At 42.0% G+C, this 19,106-nt stretch overlaps 4 protein-coding genes across 6 annotated transcripts; 2 read left to right on the top strand and 2 right to left on the bottom strand.

The window, feature by feature from the left end:
- Nucleotides 1-1,330: 1,330 nt before the first annotated feature.
- Nucleotides 1,331-8,273, bottom strand: vps16 (VPS16 core subunit of CORVET and HOPS complexes). The gene is made up of 24 exons (XM_049755482.2): nucleotides 8,074-8,273; nucleotides 7,448-7,536; nucleotides 7,290-7,381; nucleotides 7,024-7,152; nucleotides 6,618-6,762; nucleotides 6,434-6,549; nucleotides 6,224-6,346; nucleotides 6,090-6,145; nucleotides 5,298-5,387; nucleotides 5,006-5,177; nucleotides 4,803-4,934; nucleotides 4,569-4,696; nucleotides 4,422-4,457; nucleotides 4,248-4,356; nucleotides 4,037-4,171; nucleotides 3,807-3,915; nucleotides 3,441-3,538; nucleotides 3,256-3,360; nucleotides 2,854-2,931; nucleotides 2,688-2,774; nucleotides 2,542-2,624; nucleotides 2,289-2,385; nucleotides 2,111-2,214; nucleotides 1,331-2,026 (listed from the first exon to the last, which is right to left on the bottom strand). Exons 1-24 carry the CDS (start codon nucleotides 8,130-8,132, stop codon nucleotides 1,879-1,881), a joined length of 2,520 nt encoding a protein of 839 aa, XP_049611439.1. The 5' UTR covers nucleotides 8,133-8,273; the 3' UTR covers nucleotides 1,331-1,878.
- A 1,728-nt stretch (nucleotides 8,274-10,001) lies between these two features.
- Nucleotides 10,002-13,085, top strand: LOC125989293 (caveolae-associated protein 2). The gene is made up of 6 exons (XM_049755501.2): nucleotides 10,002-10,360; nucleotides 10,893-11,033; nucleotides 11,108-11,209; nucleotides 11,698-11,955; nucleotides 12,072-12,224; nucleotides 12,286-13,085. Exons 1-6 carry the CDS (start codon nucleotides 10,091-10,093, stop codon nucleotides 12,568-12,570), a joined length of 1,209 nt encoding a protein of 402 aa, XP_049611458.1. The 5' UTR covers nucleotides 10,002-10,090; the 3' UTR covers nucleotides 12,571-13,085.
- arl11 (ADP-ribosylation factor-like 11) lies at nucleotides 13,086-15,103 on the bottom strand. Of its 3 annotated transcripts, none has more exons than XM_049755506.2 (5): nucleotides 14,835-15,103; nucleotides 13,860-13,925; nucleotides 13,673-13,788; nucleotides 13,436-13,613; nucleotides 13,086-13,310 (listed from the first exon to the last, which is right to left on the bottom strand). In XM_049755506.2, exons 2-5 carry the CDS (start codon nucleotides 13,914-13,916, stop codon nucleotides 13,182-13,184), a joined length of 480 nt encoding a protein of 159 aa, XP_049611463.1. In that variant the 5' UTR covers nucleotides 13,917-13,925; nucleotides 14,835-15,103; the 3' UTR covers nucleotides 13,086-13,181. The 3 variants fall into 3 exon arrangements, with proteins under 3 accessions (XP_049611463.1, XP_049611462.1, XP_049611460.1); XM_049755505.1 differs by having other exon boundaries at nucleotides 14,875-15,096; XM_049755503.2 differs by lacking the exon at nucleotides 14,835-15,103 and adding an exon at nucleotides 14,701-14,768.
- Nucleotides 15,104-15,909: 806 nt separating this feature from the next.
- On the top strand, nucleotides 15,910-19,015 carry eef1b2 (eukaryotic translation elongation factor 1 beta 2). Its single transcript, XM_049755502.1, has 7 exons — nucleotides 15,910-16,077; nucleotides 17,123-17,245; nucleotides 17,309-17,438; nucleotides 17,785-17,851; nucleotides 18,076-18,201; nucleotides 18,389-18,456; nucleotides 18,898-19,015. The coding sequence occupies exons 1-7, from the start codon at nucleotides 15,998-16,000 to the stop codon at nucleotides 18,982-18,984; spliced, it is 681 nt and encodes a 226-aa protein (XP_049611459.1). The 5' UTR covers nucleotides 15,910-15,997; the 3' UTR covers nucleotides 18,985-19,015.
- The last annotated feature ends 91 nt before the right edge of the window (nucleotides 19,016-19,106 follow it).

Here is a 19,106-nt window from a genome sequence, read left to right as displayed (position 1 = left end):
CATTTTGTAGGTTCTCCAGTTTTTGTTGTTGTTACTGTTGTTGACTATATTTAGTGTAAATAAATAAAACACGTTGATACAACGCTAAAATACTTCCCCTTGTTGACTAATGGTTAGTTAAACCAAAAACCTAATTTCTGCTTTGTCATGTAGCACGCATGTTTCTCTTCCCTAGTTTAGATCAGCGGTCTCCAACCACCGGGCCGCCAATTCGCACAGAATTTTATATATATATATATATATATATATATATATATATATATATATATATATATATATATATATATATATATATATATATATATATATATATATATAATTTTTTTTTTTTATTAATTCAGGTCAAGACGCTCGTCGGTCACGTGACATGTTTCCCCCAGTCAAGCCCGCAAAAATGAGTTGTAGAATTTATTTTGAAAAATATAAAAAATATGGGCAAATCTCTCCTAATTACATCCGTCGGTGCACCTGTGTCAAGAGGTCAAGACGCTCGTCCGGGACACGTGACATGTCACCCCAGTTGAGCTAGCGAAGCAAGCAAAAATGAGCAAGAAACAGAGATGTTTGGGAAGCTTCTTCGGAAAGGGAAAAAAGCCCAATAAGGAGACGGAAGAAGAAGAGGTTACGACTTCTGAGAAAAGGAAAGCTCCATTAGAAAGAACATTTCTGGAGTCCTACTTTAAATATGGATTTATCGCCACAGGTGACTGACGCGCCAAGCCCCCCACTCTGCATTATATGTGGCGACAGGCTAGCTAACGAGGCAAGAAGCCTTCAAAACTGCTTCGGCACATGGAGACCAAGTATCCTGCATTAAAAGACAAACCTTCGGAATTTTTTGAAAGACAAAAACATGAACAGCACACTTCGGGTGTCATTTTCGCCGATTACGCCGAGATGGGACCGGCTCGTGTCTGAGAAACAACCTCAGTGCTCCCACTAATTCAACGTAATGGTGAGTTTTCTTTTTATGTGGTTTATATTTGTTCTTATGCCAGTCATATTCTATTTAATCGTTTTTATATATTTAGTATGAATGTATTATTATGTCAATCTGATCTAAACCAATAAACCTTTTGTGCAAAAACCTGGTGTGCTAGGAAAAAGGTAATGATATTTTCTAAATCAGTAAAAAAAAAAATGTTTTTGACCATTGTTATTTTTATTAGTACATACTTAAGTACAATTGGAGAATTTGTCATGGCAAGGAGCATTCACTAAAACCATCTTACGCGTACCACTGTGATGATGACCTACTCAAAGCCTTCTATCAAAAAGTTTAGGCACCAGTGAAAACAAAAAAAGTATGAGATAGATAAAGATGGCATGATTCAACAAACACTAGTTTAATCACATACATTATTTACAGACAAGCATTATGGGCATTAAGCATGAATTACTTTGGCATTGTGACAAATATTATCTTGATTAAGACAAGCTCTCCGATGTCCGTCCCAAGCCTGGCTAAATGGATGGGTTGCATCCAGCATCAATTACCCCATGTATTATAATGATGATAATGTGTTAGAAAAAAGTTATTATTTTTCGAAGCGTGGAGGGGTAAAACTAGTTTGCGGTACTTCTTTGCGATGATCAGTATGACAAAGAAATCATTTTGTGCCATATTTCATATACGTACTGTGCACAATTGTGTATATGATTGTTGAAAACAAAATTGAAATCAGAAGTCATGGACAGGTGTAAAGGCAATATGGCTGAGAGACATGATGCAGTTCGACTGCCACTTAATATTTCATGAGTTTGAAAAGGGAGCAAATCCAACACTCGCCTGGCAACGGCAATGCATGAAGAAGGCATCTTCCTATAACTGATGATATCAGGTTTGATTTGAAGCTGATAATGGCATACATAGTGTGTCTAGGGTCTCTTTTTGGCAGTGGACAATTTGGCTCGATTTAACTTGTCACTCAACAGCCTATCCGTGGTGGAGCATCTTGCGAGGACTGCCGATATTTCTGCTTCGTTCCTGCGCTCAATCGCTGCATCTGCAGCCCCCTCAAGGTCGCTGACAAAAAGAGCACAAGTGTTTCCACATATGAGCAAAGAATTCCCGACTCGTCATGGTGGAGGGTTGGGGCTGACATCTTACCCGATGGCTAGGTGAGCTTTGACCTTCTGCTCAAGCGTCACTCTGGAAACGTACTTCTTGGCCTCATACTTATTATTTTTCTTGATGCAGACCTCCACAAAGGCCTGAGGATGATACAATATAACATTAAAAAAGCTAAAAGGATCATTGTGGCCAACTGGGCTCTACTTCCACCTACCAGGTACCCTATTGGGGACTTTTTACTCTTTGAGAACTTCTCCAACTCTTCCCATTCCTCCTTCTCTGCCAAAGACTTAAGTTTCAGCCACCAATACCTGGACGGGCAGGCAGAATTAGAATTTAATTAAATATGACATGTCAAACATATTGTAACACAGTCACATATAGAAATGAAACATTTTTTCTTGCTATTTGTTTCTCTTTTAAATCCATCCCTCAATTCATTCACTGGAATCCCTTTCTCGAAATACCTCTTGTCAGGTACTTTGAAGTCTCTGTAAAGTTGATCCGTCTGCTTGTAAAGCCCCAACATGAGCAGGGTTTCCATGGTTGCCTGGAAAGGAAGCGACATCATGGGGATAAAGCAAAATCATTTAAATGCCAACCAAAAAGATACCTGAAGTGACAAGCCCATCAGCCCAGTCCCCTTCTCGTCATCCAGTTTCTTTTGGAAACGGAGGAGACGCATCTCGTCTTCGGTGGCCTGGAAAAAACAGTTGTTCCGTGCTATTACGTCGTTCGTCCTCCCAGAAAGAGACGTAAAGTCATTCAAAAGCTCATACCTTGGAGGCAAACTCATTTTTGGCTTTGTTGTATTCGTCGACGGCACTTTGCAGGTGAGACAAACGGCTGTCTAACCTCTGCGCACACAAATGCAAACACACACAAGCACACACATCAGTTTTCTTTTGTCATGATGTCACACATACACATGGAAAAATTCCGCAAGTAATCATAAGAGTGAAATACGTAAAAGGTTTAAACTGCATATGGGTGCCACAAAGCACTGCTTTTGTCAAAATGAAACTCCTTAATTAACTTCAAAACTGGTTCTTGGCACCAAGATGCCAGCAAAACATAACTTTGGATGAACTTCCTCCATCCAAATTTCTTTTTAATCATTGTAAGATGGTAACATCACGTTTGAGGAATGAACAGACATGACTCGTGTGTGCAGGTCAAACCTTCTCCCTGTAGCTGGTGGCAACATAATAATTGGCCAGCTCCTGGTGGTCATCATCCTGGTTGTAAAGATCCCTCAGAGTTTCTTGTTCTTGCAGTTTACAAAACTAAAACACGAAGACGCCAAGTTGAACGAGCTGAGAGTCACATGATAGGAGGCAAGTCCCTCAAGCGGAAAAGTGCTTACTTGTCTGTAGAGACTCAGAGCGACAGGCTGGTTTCTTAGTGTCATGAAGAAATCTCCTCTGTTCATCTCATTCTTCAAGTGAGTCACAACCATGTAAACTAACACACACAATCACAAGTGTCAACAATTCTTCATAAGGTCATGCGAGCTCAAATAGTTCATTAACAGAGCAGTCGCCAAAAGTAACAAGTAATTGACGCCCGCCCCAGATTTAGATCAATCATTTAAACTGTAAACACAAAAAAACGACACCTTGTGTATTTTATACATACTGTAAGTGTACTTTTAAAGTCATCTGCTAACTTAACTGTCATGTGGTTTAAGAATTGTTGTTAATTAACAGGTGTTTGCAACCAGTAGACAAACCCAGGTCAGTGTCGCCACTCTCTACAGCTTTACTGAGAGCCAGCTGACTCCTCTTCATCTTCAGTAGAAGAGGAACTTGCTCACCAGACCGAGCCTCCGAGTCCAACAGCTGGAACCCGCACAAAGATATTAGACTGTGTAGATCGCTGGAGTATTTTCATTCCAACAATTCATGTCCATGCAAAACAGCAAGACAAGTGAAGTAATCAATAATAGAGATGCGTTTCGACCTTGATGGCGAGCTCTGTTCGTCCACATTCAAAGGCTTTTGCAGCGATGTGTGAGTAGGACACCCCCAGTGAGTCTCCCACCTTCTGGCACACCGCTCTGGCTATGGCTTCATCCGATAGTTCCTTCTGCTGGACCTGGCCGCGCCCACATAGAGAGACAGGACAATTCCATTGGTCAAAGACACTACGACGAGGTGAGGAGTCAACTTACTTTACAGGCGGCCCAGTGCTTGAGAACTCTGCTGACCCCCTGATAATCTGGAATCTTCAGGTAACGGCAAATTTCGATCGCCAACTGATACAGTTGGCGGTACACCAACCTATGAGCGCGCATAATTGGAATGCTGTTGACGGAAATGCTGGGACAAAAGTCAAGATGACTTACCTGTCAATCAGCACCTGGAGGGTCATCTGTTTGAATCTGTAACCAAATGTCAAGGAAGTCACTGAGAAATGACAGTGGCGCTTTCCCCAAAACAAAATGGTGCCATTCAAACTAGGACAGCCACGGTGAGACTGAGCATAAGGATACTGTGTGTGCGTGAGTGGCAGACCAACACTGCACTCTCTGACGGCATTCAAGACGCGCAGCTCTCGACAGGTGGCTACAAAATGATCTGGACTGAAGTCTGTCAGGAAACACTTACCAAAGGATGCCGCCTGGAGACACAAACGACACCGAAAATCACATTGGAATTGGACATTAAAAATGGGCCTGACCGAACATGTTTTTGTTTAGCCCAATTGATTGATTGATTGTTCTCACCCGCAGCAGGGACTTCTGGGTGTTGGAGTCATATTCATGACCTGCCGCCTCCACACACTGTCTAACCGCCTCTCCTAGCATGCCTTGCTCCTTGATTTCCCGCAGGTACTCATCAGCTTTTTGACTGGACTTCTAGACTCACACACGCAGTATGTTACTTTGGAACAAAAAAGGCCAGCAGTATGAGAGACATACAATGCTACCTCATACTCGCGGTGGGCCTCCAGCAACAATGCTCCCGGGGCCATCGAAGCGATTTTGAAGATGTCCTGACAGACGATCGGAACCTCCTGCAGCAGCTCCTGATTGGTTGAACTGATGATTCGAACGCCATCCAGCTCACCAACACACACGCACCGACTTTCTAGTGGGAATCTGCAATGGGGTCAAGGATGAACCCTTAGGGAACTAGGCGACTTCTGGAGAACATGGATGAAGTTTTACAAGAAGAGCAGAAATTTGTTTCTAGAGCTCAATCTCTGCTATTGAGGATACTGGATGATGTCGTTGCACACTCCGACCACCAGGAGGAGGTGGTCCCACACCATCACCACAGACGGTTGCTGGGATTTTGGTCTGCGACACCTGGACATACCAACAAGCACGTAAGACATACATTTGGGATGGGTAAATTAAACTTGTATAAGGATTGACTGCACACACTGTGAAATAAATCCTGACTGATACCCTAACTCTAGTTTTAAACCCTAGATTGAAACCCTAACCCTAGTTTTAAACCCTAGTTTGAAATCCTAACCCTAGTTTGAAACCCTACTTTTAAACAATTAAGAAACCCTAACTCTAGTTTAAAACCCTAACCCTAGTTTGAAACCCTAACCCTCGTTTTGTACCCTAGTTTCAAACCCTAACCCTAGTTTTAAACCCTGGTCTGAAACCCTAACTCTAGTTTAAACCCCTAATTTGAAACCCTAGTTAGAAACCCTAACTCTCGTTTAAAACCATAGTTTGAAACACTAACCCTAGTTTGAAATCCTAATTTGAAATCCTAACCCTAGTTTAAAATCCTAGTTTGAAACCCTAACCTTAGTTTTAAGCGATGTTGTTGGGCAATACCCGAAGTTTCCCATTCCCATATTACATTTTAATATTTGCTGACTTTGCTCTAATTCATATTATTGAATACAAATTAATTGAAAGTTACTCATCGGTTACTCTGCTGTAGTATCAGGTTTGTCATTGGATGGATTATAACCACGTGTCTTCACTTCACACACTCGCATACACAGAGAGATCACAAAACCAGTAAATGCAGAGAGAGGTACACACCAGACCATCTGCTTGGGTGGTGTCCTCACTTTGGTGTCGACCTCACTCAGCTTGCTCTGGAGACACAGTCACACATAAGTCTCCCGCAGAGACCACACCCCTTTTAAACGTGACGAGACGACAATGTGGTTCACCTGAAGCTGGGCTAAGCCCGTCCATAGGTGTCCGGTATCAGTGAAGAGCGCAAGATATTTGTAGTTGAACGACGCCGACATTTGGACGATGTTGCCCAACTGAGGACTGAGTCCTGGAGCACACTGACATGGGCCAAACACAACGTCTATGTCACTGTTTGCACATCTGTGTGTACTGTTAATCGCCTGCCGGCAGTGTGTCCATCTCACCACAGAAGTGCAGGAAGTATTGTCCAGGATATAGAGATCAGATCCAGTGGCCAACAAGACTTTGGTCTGGCGATCTTGGGTGAGGACAACCCAACAGGACGGCGCCGCCTGCAAGCCTAACAAACAGATCAGGTGAAAATATTATTTTGGTTGCGGGGAGCTTGTCACACAAGGCGGGTGCTACCTGGGACGGCGGGTAACCTTCTAAGTTTTAAATCAGTGATGTTAGTTGCCAAGATGAACCGAAAAGATCCCGTGACAATGGCAACGCCTGTCCCGTAGGGAGAATGGAACACCTTGGCTTCTAAGACCTGAGACTGCACCACTTCCTGCAAGACAACTCAAGTTCATTTGGCACATTCTAGATTCATTCAGCATGCGTAATGTGATTAATTAAACATGAGACAACTTGGCATCTCTAAAAGACGGGCGCAGGCCAGCATCGCTGTGTGCAACCATGACCGCGGTTACTGGTGGGTGGAAACTAAGAGTGACTTTGCAAAATAAGAGCTAGCTATTTTCAACACAGCGCGCAATGTGCTAGCATGAGTGAACACGCAATAGCGCCTGCCATTTGGAACCCATCTTACCTGTCCCATGCTGAAGTGCCTCTTGAAGGACCCAAACAGGTCATAAATCAGAACAGAACCATCTTCTTGAATACACAACAACTCATCGGAGACTGTCCACCCCAGCTGAATCACAGGACCACTTTTCCACTGCCAAAGATACACGCCAACTGTCAGCAAACCGTAAAGCCCCCTCAGCGGCCAACAATTGCAAAGATAGCGACTGTTACCTCATAACGCTCGTTTGCCGTGAGTTAGACGGTAAAGGCAGTGCCACTAGTGCTTACCGGGAAACTGGCAATGGCGATTCCAGAAGCAGAATAAATCTCCAATTGAGGACGAGAACTTGGGGAACGTCTCTGGGGTTCTCTTAGGAGAGCTGCAACAAACAATCAAAAACACTCAGTTGGGATATCAAGTCCATATTGTGCAACCACGTGTGTACCTATAGGTCCGCCGTAAGGTGCCGCCGCAACTAAGCAGTCTTTCAATCCATCTCTCAGTTTCCAACTCATCTCGTACAGCTCTGTTTTACTGCCAAAACACAACACGCATCACAGTGGAAGAAATCGACAAAAGCAGAGTCACCATTGCTCATTTTGGCAGTGCACCTTTTCCAACTCCTCTGGCAACTATTTATGAAAATAAATTAATAAGAAATTTTAATTCACACTAACAAATTAAACAGTATTTGATTTGTATTCTATTTACTGTTATTTTTTTTAATTGTTTACTTTTTTTAAGGATGCCTATGTCATGGGATGACATTTCTCCAAGCATGATTTATGTTCTCCAAAAATATAATTATTTATTTCTGGGGTAGTTAATGCAGGGCTATGTTTAAAGATATCACCCACCCCAAATGTTTTTACATTTATTTCTGCAAATAAAACACGTCAAAACTTCGAAGAAGATAGCACGGCAGAGTTCGCGTCACATAAGATCAAAGTAGATGCAAAGCCGGCAAAAATAAATTTGAATGTGAATAAAGTAAATGTAGATTCTGACTGCAGTTTGCATGTGCCGCATCTTGTTCCCTGACAGTAGCCGCCCCGTGATGCTGAAACTTACCGATAAAAAGCGTCTTCCATCGGATTCCAGTTGGCTGTTATTAGAGCCATGCTGTACATTCCTTAGCGGGAGACCAAATGTATTATATGGTGTTGCATATACCGCACGTATTGATTATGTTGTTCAAATCTGTTAGCTTCAACTCGATCAGCTGATTACTTCAACCATACAGCTTCTTCTTCATTTAATTTACTGGCGGAATACATCCTTTTGGTGCATACTGCCACCTATTGTACAGAAAACGCAAAGGGCCTTGGCAGGCTATTCTTGGTGCACGAATTGGAGGAATGTGATAAGATTTCCTGAATCAGAGCCGGGTCTAGGAATGGGCAAGAGGGGGCCTGGCCTCCTCAAATAAATGATGTGCCCCTTTAAACTAAATTCCCCCAAATATTATGTTTCATATATTTTTATTATCTCATCACTCCTCCGCTCTACTTTTTAATGTCTTAATATCTTGCTTGTCCCCTCAAATATAAAATATATCAAGTTGTTTCTTCTTAAAAGGTGCTGGAGCACAATGCCCCCTCATACATACCTGTCTCCCACCTGCCCAATCCTGAATGTGTGTAATTTAGGAATGGGAATTTAATTCTTTAAATTATGTGAATTTGGGATATATATTGATATCTAGTGTTAAATTTGAAATCTGAACTGATTAAATTTGTTGAGAAACGTGGGAAGTGATGAATCATTTGAATCAGTTGAAATTATGGAAGAAGTGGTAGAACTACAACAAAAGTATAATTGTCTGAGTAATATTATATTCTGACACAGAATAATATAAATGTGAACACTCTTTAATAATACGCATTATTCACTTTGTCTCACCTTTTTGCATTTCGCTGTGTATGTGTAGTAAATGTGTTCCCTTTCAACTGCCTCAAACTGATTCATTGCTTCCACAAAATGATATTTCTCCTCTGCCTTTGATATGTCACGTGTAAACATATTTTGTTTTCCTGCCTCTTTGTCACTATAATTGGTCTCAAACTTCCTGTCATTGTGATGTGTACCATGAAATTTTTCACTGATTCAATAACATTTCATTTATTCTTTTTTCGCAGGGCAACAGAACTTCCTCTAAATCCTATCGTCTGTCTGTCAATAACGCTCGTCTCCTCCAACTTCCACACAAAAAGCGAGATCAGATTGTAATACTGAACTAACACAAACTGGGACTGTAAGGAAGTTGCCCACCAGTCTATTGTGCTTCTAAATAATCTGACTTCCTTTGTCTTCCTTGATTCTTGTCAAAGTCTTTAACATGTGGACAAACAAGTCAGCCTCTTGTCATCTGTACATCACTTTTAACAATGTTACATAGATGTGTCATGATAGCATACTCTGAAAGAAGAACCAAAATTGTTAAACTTGGCCAAAAAAAATGAACATTTATACACATAATGAGTGGATGAAAATCAACCACAACTTCATGTCAGAGAGCGGGAGAGCACGGGGATAGCACTTTCTTTCCAGATGACTTCATCTGGAAAACATGACGGTGAGGAAGATCAACCCCTTACACTCTGTTGTCATGGCAACAGGCTGTAATGTTTTCTTTTAACTCCTTCCCGACTAGAGTTGACAGCACCACGTACTGTTTTACACCGTTTCTATATAAATGACATCTTGTTTTAATGAATGCGTAAAAGAAGACATTCATATGTAAAAATGCATGTGAATTAAATGGGACATAATGTCAATAGTATAGCCTTTGTTTCTACTTTTTTTTTCTGCACTTGCTGTCCCATTGGGCAGTTGAATTGGCTCGCAGCTCCAGATTGTTTCACCCTCGTCTTGTTTGTGCAACTTGTGTCAAGCTGCACAATGAGTACAAGTACTGGTCTGTTCAGGCACTGGAAGAGTTAAGGGTGTGCACTTCCCTACAGGGAAGTTAGACAGAATGTTTTTCCAAGTGCCAACCAATCAGAGCTGAGCACACACGAACACACACACGCACACAGTTCGCACTGTTTTTCAGCCTGCAGAACTTTCTGACCAACTCCTGCCTTTGATGAGTGAGGACGGCGCTCAAGCCAGCAAGATCATGGTGACCACTGACACCCACCAGGACCAGGACCTACTGGTTCCTTCCCAGGTCCAAGAGGAGCAGTTCAAAGAACAGGAGAACCCAGAGAACCAGGAAAATTCCCTAGCAGGCCTGATTGGATTGGACCCAGAAAAAATGGGCCAAGGCCCCGTCAACGCCATCACGGTCCTCACTTTGCTGGACAAACTGGTCAACATGCTGGACGCGGTGCAGGAAAACCAGCACAAGATGGAGGTGAGTGAAGGGTGGGGCTGTTTGCATTCTACTCTACTCTGTGACAGTTACTCCAGATTTACTTGCAAATTTTTTTAGAACTTTATAAGAACTTACATGGTCCAGAACCCAGTCACAGTTGCAACATTTGATGTAAAACCTTTCACATTCAGAAAGACGTGATTATCTTGGCCAAGTCAAGAGCTAAGCATTCTTTCCAAACAACTTGACTGAACTTGGTGAAGCAGGCCTACATAGTTGTTGTAACTTTATTGAATTACATTCACTCCAACGGAAATTGTGAAGGGCCCAAAGCCGGTCAAACTTCAGCTATAAAGCTACTTTCCAATTTAAACCAATATAAAGTTCACTTTTTTTTTTTTTTTATCTTTAGTGGAATGTTAACAGAAAAGGGCGTTGCCCAAGAGTTGGGCATGGAAGATGGTGAGGTTCATAGCCCTGGTCCAATTTCTTCTCTGCTGGCATTCGGTTAAATCTGAGAAGGGCGTGGTCACGCAGGCATGCGGTAACTGAAAACTCCTTTGGTTTTTAGGGGCACCAGGTGGAGATGGAGGGCGTGGTCAGGGGGATCCAGGCCGATATGATTAAACTCTCCAAGAGTCACAGTCACACCTCCAACACCGTCAGCAAACTGTTGGACAAGAGTCGCAAGCTTTCCGTCACCATGAAGGAGGTCAATGACTTTGACATGCCAAATGCCAGGGACAACTGCAGGGATGTTTTAAATAAAACGGGATTGTGTTTCAGGTACGAGAAAGGATGGAACGTCAGGGCACGCAGGTTAAGAAACTGGAGGCGAACCATGCCCATCTGATTGACAGAAACAACTTTAAAGTACTCATCTTCCAGGTCTGTGAGCTGAAATTATTTTAGTCTCTCAATCCTTTGATGCAACAAGAGGTCATATGATCTCCTTTTTCGAATCATGAATTACAGGGAACCATGACTCCTCTCGGCGATACACAACATTACCCAAATTCCTTATGGCCATGTGTTAGCGTGTGTCTGTTTTAATTAAGTACAGGGGTGCTCTGAGATATGAAATCCATATGACAAAGCTTGTAACTCAAAGCACACTTATCTCAAATTATCCGCTACATTAGTCCGAACAATGACTCGTACCTTGAAAAACTTTCAAGTCAGGTCCATATCTTTTACTGTTCTTCCATATCATTTTATGTATCCATACAGAAGAATTGTTCTCAAGTTAGACCAAAAAGTCACCAATGAAAAATTAGGTCACTGTTCACTGGTTCGTCTCTAGTGTAGGATCAGAATGACAGGTTTTTCACTTTAGGCCTGTTTTTGGCTCACTGTGGTCATGCTATCCCTTGAAGGAGGAGAACGAGATCCCCTCCAGTGTCTTTGTAAAGGATCCGCCGCCGTTCCCTCGTGATGAAATTCTGGAAGAAGGGGATGAATCCGGTGCTGTTGAAGGCAATCAGCCCTCGGAGGGTGGTCTCCACACCATAGACCTGTCATCTGATGAGGACGTGGGCCTGGAGGCCGATCTGGATGAGGAGATGTGGCCTCAAGACCTTGAGAACATGGAGAAGTCCAAGGCTGAGAAATTAAAACTATCCAGTCTGAAGAGGGTAAGCCACACATTGCCCCGAATCTACTGTAGATTTTGTTGTAGTGGCTTTTTGCTGTAAAACTATACAAATTCCTGTACTTGGCAAATAAGGATAAATTCTAACTTGCTCGGCAGGTTGACAGCCTGAAGAAGGCATTCTCCCGACAAAACATTGAGAAGAAGATGACAAAGATCGGAACAAAAATTGTTTCCGCTGAACAACGAGAGAAATTCAAGCAGAAAACATCCAGCCTCAAGGTTTCTCCTGTGACCTTTGGCATCAAGAAGGTATGAATGCCGTGATCTGGATCTTGTCTCTGTGTGACCTCTGACCTGCGTATGTTTGCAGCCTCGCAGCAAATCAGCCTCCCAGCCTCCCGAAGAACATTCTGCCCAGATGGAAGAGTGCCCCGCCCCAGAGGATCACATCCAGCTGTCTCCACTGGGCAGTGATGAGCAGGAGCTCACCTTCATGGAGATCCACAACGAGTTGGCTCCAGAGCCAGAGAAAGAGCAATCGTGTGCGGAGGTCAGCGCAATATCTGAAGGGGTTGCTGAGGACTACGCTTTGTCCACCACATTGCCTCAAGACCAGGAAAGCAAGGAGGAGGCTTCCATGTCACTCCAGGAGTAAAAATTGCAATATTATATTTTCTTATTAACACATTTCTTACACTGAAAAGCATGAACACAAACACATTATCTGAGGTGGGTAACAGAGGAGAATCTAACACAAAAACACTGTGGGGGACCTTGTTTGAAAATATTCATGTGCTGTTGACTGAAGTATGTTCACCCAGAAATAGAGGCTTTGATATTTGGACCCCAAAACATTTATTCAGACTTATTATTATGAGCACATTCCATGTTTAGCAACAAATGCAACACATCATGCTAACTTTGAGCTACATAGCTGCTGTCTAACCACACAAAACTCAGCTCACTATGATCAACCAGTTTAAATCTGTATAAAACTGGTTTGGATGGCTTGCACAAATGCAATATAACGCAAGTGTTTATTTTGATGTAAAAAGAACTTTTGCAACCAAAGAATATGTCCTGTTAAATGTGCCTAACAGACACAGAGGAATATAAGTGTGTCACAAGATTTCCTGTCTGGTGCAAAACAAATAAATAACTTTAATCAAATTGGTTTGAGATACAGTATATATTTATTTCTTAAATACATTCCAAAACACAACCTTTGTCCATCACATCTCTTCACATTCTACCTTTACATTCCCGTTAGTTCTTCTTGATGAGTTTGGCGACGGACGTGAAGGCTTGACGCAGACCGATTCCTTTCAGGGCGCTGCATGCTTGGATCTCCCAACGCAACCACGGATAGTTATTCAATCGCAGCCGGTCGGAGACCTGATTGCAAGTATGTGGCAATGAAAGACGAGAGGGGCACAAAGGATAGAAGGGGGGAAAAGTATGTTTTGTGGGTTCAAGCTGATATGTTCCACTGTGCGTCTAGAATTTTTTCTGTGTTCTACCTCCTGTACAGTCATGGCGCCAGGCTGGTCCATCTTGTTGGCCAGAACCATCAACGGAATATCTCGGAACTTTTCATCACTCAAAACCTTCTTCAATGCCGTCTGAGCCTCCGGCATCCGACGGGGATCGCTGCTGTCGACCACGAAGATCAGCGCCTTGCAATCATCCAGATAGAACCTAAGAAAGATGGCAAAGAGGAAGAGAAAATGGCAAACAACAGAAATAATCCAGATTACCTCCAGTTGGGCCTCATGCTTTTTTGTCCTCCGACATCCCAAACTGTCAAAGATGTCTTCTTGTCCACGATGAATGATCCTACATTGAATCCAATGGTTGGCGATGTGCTCATCACCTGTCATGTCACAAGCAGGTCACGGTAGCGCACGCAGACAAACCACAATGTCATGTTAGCCAGAGCCTCACCTGGCCAGTTAGCAGTTGAGTCAGCAAAGTTGTTTTTCCCGCAGAGTCCAAACCCATCAGGATCACCTGAATCCATGGTGGACATATATATGTTAGCTTAGCATTTGAGGTCTAAAACTAATAGACCTTTTCACCAGGATGTCACTCGTACTTCAAGGTGGCAAGAGATGAAGAGACCTCTGATAGCATTTTTAGAAGGCAAATCTTATTTGAAAAAGGCTGAGACACAGGGTCAAGAAGGCTTAAATTGTGATTTTAGCCGTCTTCTCTATCGCTGTATAGTTAATATGTGACGTGTCAGTCAAAAATAAGATGATACATAAGGTTTTTTAAACCAAGACATATTTTGATTTTAGCAGGTTTTTTTTTTTTCATAAATACGCGTGGTGGAATTTCAGACATAAATATGGAGGAATCTGAACACATATGCTCTTTTGAAGATGCAATGGATAGTGCGCAGTTGTCTATTCAAAGGCTAGCCCTTATATTTCCCTAAATTATTCAGACAACAAAACCCAACAGGTTTTTTTTCACATACCCATGTGACATTTACTTCCACAAATCCAATGATGTTTTGGTCTCAGTCTGCTCCTTAAAAAAGTGGCTATTATCTACTGTTATTCTGAAAAGGTCTGCAGATGTGAGCAGAACCAGCATGTTGGTTAGCTACGGTAGACTGAAATCTCATTTCATTTTAAAGTTTGACATCTAACACCCTAGAAATGCTTCTTTATGACTCTGAAGTTAATATTAACATACTATTTCAACAACATGAACAACATCTTTGAAGTTTTTAACATTTAGAAAAGCTAACCAAGTGTGAATAACAGCTGCAACTCACTTTGGCGGAAACATTTGAAATGCTTGTTAAAGCTTGTTCCATTCACGCATTTAAACAGGCAAAAAGTGGCGCCTAACCTATTTCAGGGTGGATCCGCGTGTCGGTCAAACACGTTAAGCCAATGTGTGTGTTGCCTGTTTGTTAAGTCAGCATGCCAAAAATGCCTCGTGTTACCTGCGGACGTTTAGTTGACTGCATTAGTCCCATAAGTCCTCTTCTGCTTTTCGTCCCTTAAACATCAGAATCCAGTCACTTTCTTGCTAAGTAATTGTAGACCAAGGTAGGAAGTTACACATGACATCACAAACTGGTTTGACTGCATTTCTTTATGCAAACGGCACAAAAGCAAACATGTTCTTTCTATTACAAACCGTGTCTACAAATGCATACCCAAAACAATTGTTGTGCATGAACCCCTGCGAATCAATTTCTGTTTCCGCAGTGATGCAAATGAGGGATGCCACTCGGCTTGGCTGGGAATAAGTCTAACCGTACTTCCATTCCACAAAGGCGAACAAAAGCACAAAAAAAATTACATCCTATACACGTCTAGCAAAATAAAAGAAAACGGCGAGCATTAACGAAAACAGATTCAAAGAAGCAAGATAGCTACACGTATGTACACTGAAGGTATAATTTGGGGGCCTCTGCAGATTTCCTTTTTTATCCAGATGAGATGATGTGGAGGAGTGATTGATGGACTTCTAAAAATGCTTAAAGGAATGGTGCAACCTTTACCCCAACTTTAGCATAGGTTACTCAACCTTTTAAGCAACAGGACACCAGCAGCCACAGTAAGCCGCTGCAGAGTATAGAAGCAAATGTTAAGGGAATACCAATGGAAAAGAGGCAATTATTCACAATTGTGGTTTTTTGTTGTTGTTTTTTTTTACAAGTATGAGTCAGGGGCAAGGCAGCTCCATGCACCGGACCGCCCAGAGAGGCGCAACACAGCCCCAAAGAGGGTAAACTCGACTTGTGTTGGCAAGAAGATTTTTATTTTCACACCAAGTGCACCGTCTACCTTGGGGCTCTGTGATTGTTTTGTTTTGAAAAGTCTGTTTAAGAACCTTTTTTTTAACTACAATAAAAGCATGTGCAGCGATTAAAAAGTGCAACTATGTATCCGGAAATTATACGTAGGTAGCCACTGTAGGGGGGTTCGGGGACGGGCACGACTGGAGAGGAGCAGGAAGGGGCTGGAGTTGGATGAGGAGGAGCCTGTCAGCGGCTATAAAATGGCGGTTTGTCGTCTCTTAGGTCCTTCTTCCTCACTAAGTGAATACCCCTTGCCATCATGGGTTTCGGTGACCTGAAAGCACCCTCTGGACTCAAAGTGCTGAATGATTTCCTTGCGGATCGCAGCTACATAGAAGGGTCAGTGCAGCTGCGGCAGTATACACATCCACGTCCAGTTTAAAACGGGTGGATGTCCCAAGAATTCCAATGTGTCCTCGTTACCGGCGGCGCCATTTTGAAAACGCGTGGCTAACGTCTAGCATTTGCAAGCTAAACGATGTGAATAATAACCTAACAAGGAAGTTTAATGTAGTTAATTGGATGCGGCGAACGTATCGTCAAGACTACCTTAAGGACCGATGCGTTGGGTTTTTGCACGTTGCGCTTTGTTGAATAAATAAGATTCTGCAGCTATCTGAGCCACATGCTAGTGATGAATGCATAGCGTGTCGCTAAAGTCTGGACACGTAGGCATAACATTTCCCACCGTGATTAATTACTTTGGAGTCTTGACCTAATGTTTTCAATATCTATTATCTGAGAGGGCACAATTCGCTTGACTTGGATGCAATAATTTCATATTTCAGATTATTTTAGTGCAGTCGTTTGTTAAATATGATTTTCATTTAGCATACCTGCTATAAAAGTCTGTCTCTATCTATCTATCTATCTATCTATCTATCTATCTATCTATCTATCTATCTATCTATCTATCTATCTAATACCTATTCCCTTCCTCTGTCTATCATCTAATCACTTCTTCAAATACTTTACTCGCACCTATAAATGTTGAAGAAACACTGACTTAATTAAAATGTATTGCAGTGATTCAAACTAAAAGGGAGCCTGCTTACCCCCAGTGATACCGTTACTACGCATTGAGGATCATAGATCAATAACATATCCTCAAAGAAAATCATTGTGGTCAAGCGCTATGCTATAATTAATCCCTGGAAAGTGAAAGAATTTATATATTTAATATTTGCTTGCTGTGTTGTCCAGACTTTAAGGATGTCTAAGTGCTTCCATACCAATGCTTTACTCACTGATGATAAATAGAAGCTTGGTAAAACAAAACGCAAACTCATTTACATGTTTACTGCAAAACACAATTTGGAATACTTTGCTTCTTTCCAGGATTTATACAGACTGGTGACAGGACTAACCTCATCTTTATTTGTAGGCATGTGCCTTCCCAGGCAGATGTTGCTGTTTTTGAGGCAATCTCAGCCCCACCCCCATCAGACCTTTCCCATGCCCTACGTTGGTTCAACCATATCAAGTCCTATCAGAGCCAGAAGAATAGGTGTGTACTGTTGCCGTAGTGACAGACAGAAGCTCTCTGGAACTAAACCGCCTGTTTTGTCAGTCTTCCAGGTGTGAAGAAACCTTTGGGTCAGTATGGCCCAGCAGGTGTAGGTGACTCCACTGCAGCCGTCGCTCAAAAGGCAGCTGATGACGACGACGACGATGTTGATCTGTTTGGCTCTGACGAAGAGGTGAGGATGCAACTACAGGGCTATTCTTAATGATTTGTGTTGCTGCCAAACTTAAGCTCCACACTTCTGTCTATTTATCAATAACACAGTGAAAATGAGACATTTAATGTTATTGGGAGATACACTGTTAGTTTTCTTATTGGCGTAGATTGGGACTGACAAGGAAAACATGTTGACTCACGAACATAACTTGTTGTGAAGTCACTGCCATCATACGTATTGCTTGTAACTAATGTTTTTCCTTTTGCTCACAACTCAAGACAAGAAAGAAAAAAGCCAAATGTAAAAAGTACAACTGTGTTTCTAAAGTGGCGTTAATGCTAACCTGCCATCTCTCATGTTGTAGGAGGATGCAGAGGCCGCAAGGCTGAAGGAGGAGCGTGTCGCAGCGTATGCCGCCAAGAAATCAACCAGTAAGTGACAACTTTTTTTTTTTCTTCCCAGTTTTAAGTTCGACACCAATACCGCTGGTGTCAATCTTAGGTTTGGACTCTTCATGATGATTATCAAATACCATCTTTCGGCTGACGTGTGATGTACGCTATACTTACCTGACAGTGTCCAAGGCATGGCTTAGTATAACTAGCTGTTAAGTTGTTTCCATGGTGGTAATTGACCCTGCCCTCCGTCCATTCAGAACCTGCCCTCATTGCCAAATCCTCGATTCTTTTGGATGTCAAACCATGGGATGACGAGACTGACATGGCCAAGTTGGAGGAGTGCGTCCGCAGCATTCAGATGGATGGACTCGTCTGGGGACAATGTAAGCGAGTGGCGGTAGAAGTGTCTCTGGATTTCAGGCCGTGCACCACTTAATGATGATTCTTTCACCATCTTTCGGCTGAAGATTGTGATGCCGCTCAAATTATCTGAAACAATTGGTGGAGTTCAGTTAGCCTCTAAATGTCGACATGAATCCATCATGTTAATTTGTTGCTGTTTTCCGACAGCAAAACTATTACCGGTGGGATATGGCATCAGAAAGTTGCAGATCAACTGTGTGGTCGAGGATGATAAGGTGAGTAATGGGCCGTCATGACACTGAAGTAAATAAATGTTTCCTTCCCAATGTTCCAGAAAAGTTTTTCTCAAATTTGTTACACAAAGTATTTGTTTAAAAAAAAACACTGTCCAAGTACCAATGCAATAAATATTAAAATTCAGTAGTGACTGGACCCAAAAAACATGTGGCACAGTTTCAACATTAGCACTGTCTCATTTATATAGGAATTGGGAGCTCCTTGAATTATATTTTAATCAAAATGCGTTGCACATAATTGAAAAACTCTAAATATTTTAAAAACTTCTACATGTTTAAATATAACAAATTCAGATCAACTGAGTAGATTCAATCGATTTGCTGCTGTTGCGCATGCCTACCTATAATAGATTTGTATCAAATATTTTCTGGTCTCTCACTTCTAGTTTTTTTTGTTTTTTTTCCCCTTCTTTGCTTCAGGTGGGCACTGACATTCTAGAGGAGCAAATCACAGCATTTGAGGATTTTGTCCAGTCGATGGACGTTGCTGCTTTTAACAAAATCTGAAAAGAAAAAAAAAATAAAGCACTTGAATATAGTTGGTTTATGATGTAATTTTTTGTGTAATGAGTTAGTAGCACTTAACCAATCTGCTTCAATGTTTTGGCTATAAATTATATTGAAATGGG

This window comes from Syngnathus scovelli, chromosome 2 (genome assembly GCF_024217435.2).
Source record: "Syngnathus scovelli strain Florida chromosome 2, RoL_Ssco_1.2, whole genome shotgun sequence".
Classification (NCBI taxonomy): Eukaryota; Metazoa; Chordata; class Actinopteri; order Syngnathiformes; family Syngnathidae; genus Syngnathus; species Syngnathus scovelli.
The sequence above is the reverse complement of the archived record's forward strand: the minus strand, read 5'-3'. Positions and strand labels throughout refer to the sequence as shown.

What these genes read in the sequence shown, in the direction of transcription:
- vps16 (XM_049755482.2), bottom strand. Translation starts at nt 8,132, where the DNA reads ATGTACAGCATGGCTCTAATAACAGCCAACTGGAATCCGATGGAAGAC. An exon ending in CCCAGAAGTCCCTGCTGCGG is followed by an intron (nt 4,697 to 4,802) that starts GTGAGAACAATC and finishes TTGTGTCTCCAG; the next exon opens with GCGGCATCCTTTGGTAAGTG. An exon ending in TTCAAAGTACCTGACAAGAG is followed by an intron (nt 2,386 to 2,541) that starts GTATTTCGAGAA and finishes CTGCCCGTCCAG; the next exon opens with GTATTGGTGGCTGAAACTTA.
- LOC125989293 (XM_049755501.2), top strand. Translation starts at nt 10,091, where the DNA reads ATGAGTGAGGACGGCGCTCAAGCCAGCAAGATCATGGTGACCACTGAC. An exon ending in TTAAAGTACTCATCTTCCAG is followed by an intron (nt 11,210 to 11,697) that starts GTCTGTGAGCTG and finishes TATCCCTTGAAG; the next exon opens with GAGGAGAACGAGATCCCCTC. An exon ending in AACTATCCAGTCTGAAGAGG is followed by an intron (nt 11,956 to 12,071) that starts GTAAGCCACACA and finishes CTTGCTCGGCAG; the next exon opens with GTTGACAGCCTGAAGAAGGC.
- arl11 (XM_049755503.2), bottom strand. Translation starts at nt 14,742, where the DNA reads ATGGAACAAGCTTTAACAAGCATTTCAAATGTTTCCGCCAAA. An exon ending in CTCAACTGCTAACTGGCCAG is followed by an intron (nt 13,789 to 13,859) that starts GTGAGGCTCTGG and finishes GTGACATGACAG; the next exon opens with GTGATGAGCACATCGCCAAC. An exon ending in AGCATGAGGCCCAACTGGAG is followed by an intron (nt 13,614 to 13,672) that starts GTAATCTGGATT and finishes CATCTTTCTTAG; the next exon opens with GTTCTATCTGGATGATTGCA.
- eef1b2 (XM_049755502.1), top strand. Translation starts at nt 15,998, where the DNA reads ATGGGTTTCGGTGACCTGAAAGCACCCTCTGGACTCAAAGTGCTGAAT. An exon ending in TGTTTGGCTCTGACGAAGAG is followed by an intron (nt 17,439 to 17,784) that starts GTGAGGATGCAA and finishes CTCATGTTGTAG; the next exon opens with GAGGATGCAGAGGCCGCAAG. An exon ending in TGGACTCGTCTGGGGACAAT is followed by an intron (nt 18,202 to 18,388) that starts GTAAGCGAGTGG and finishes GTTTTCCGACAG; the next exon opens with CAAAACTATTACCGGTGGGA.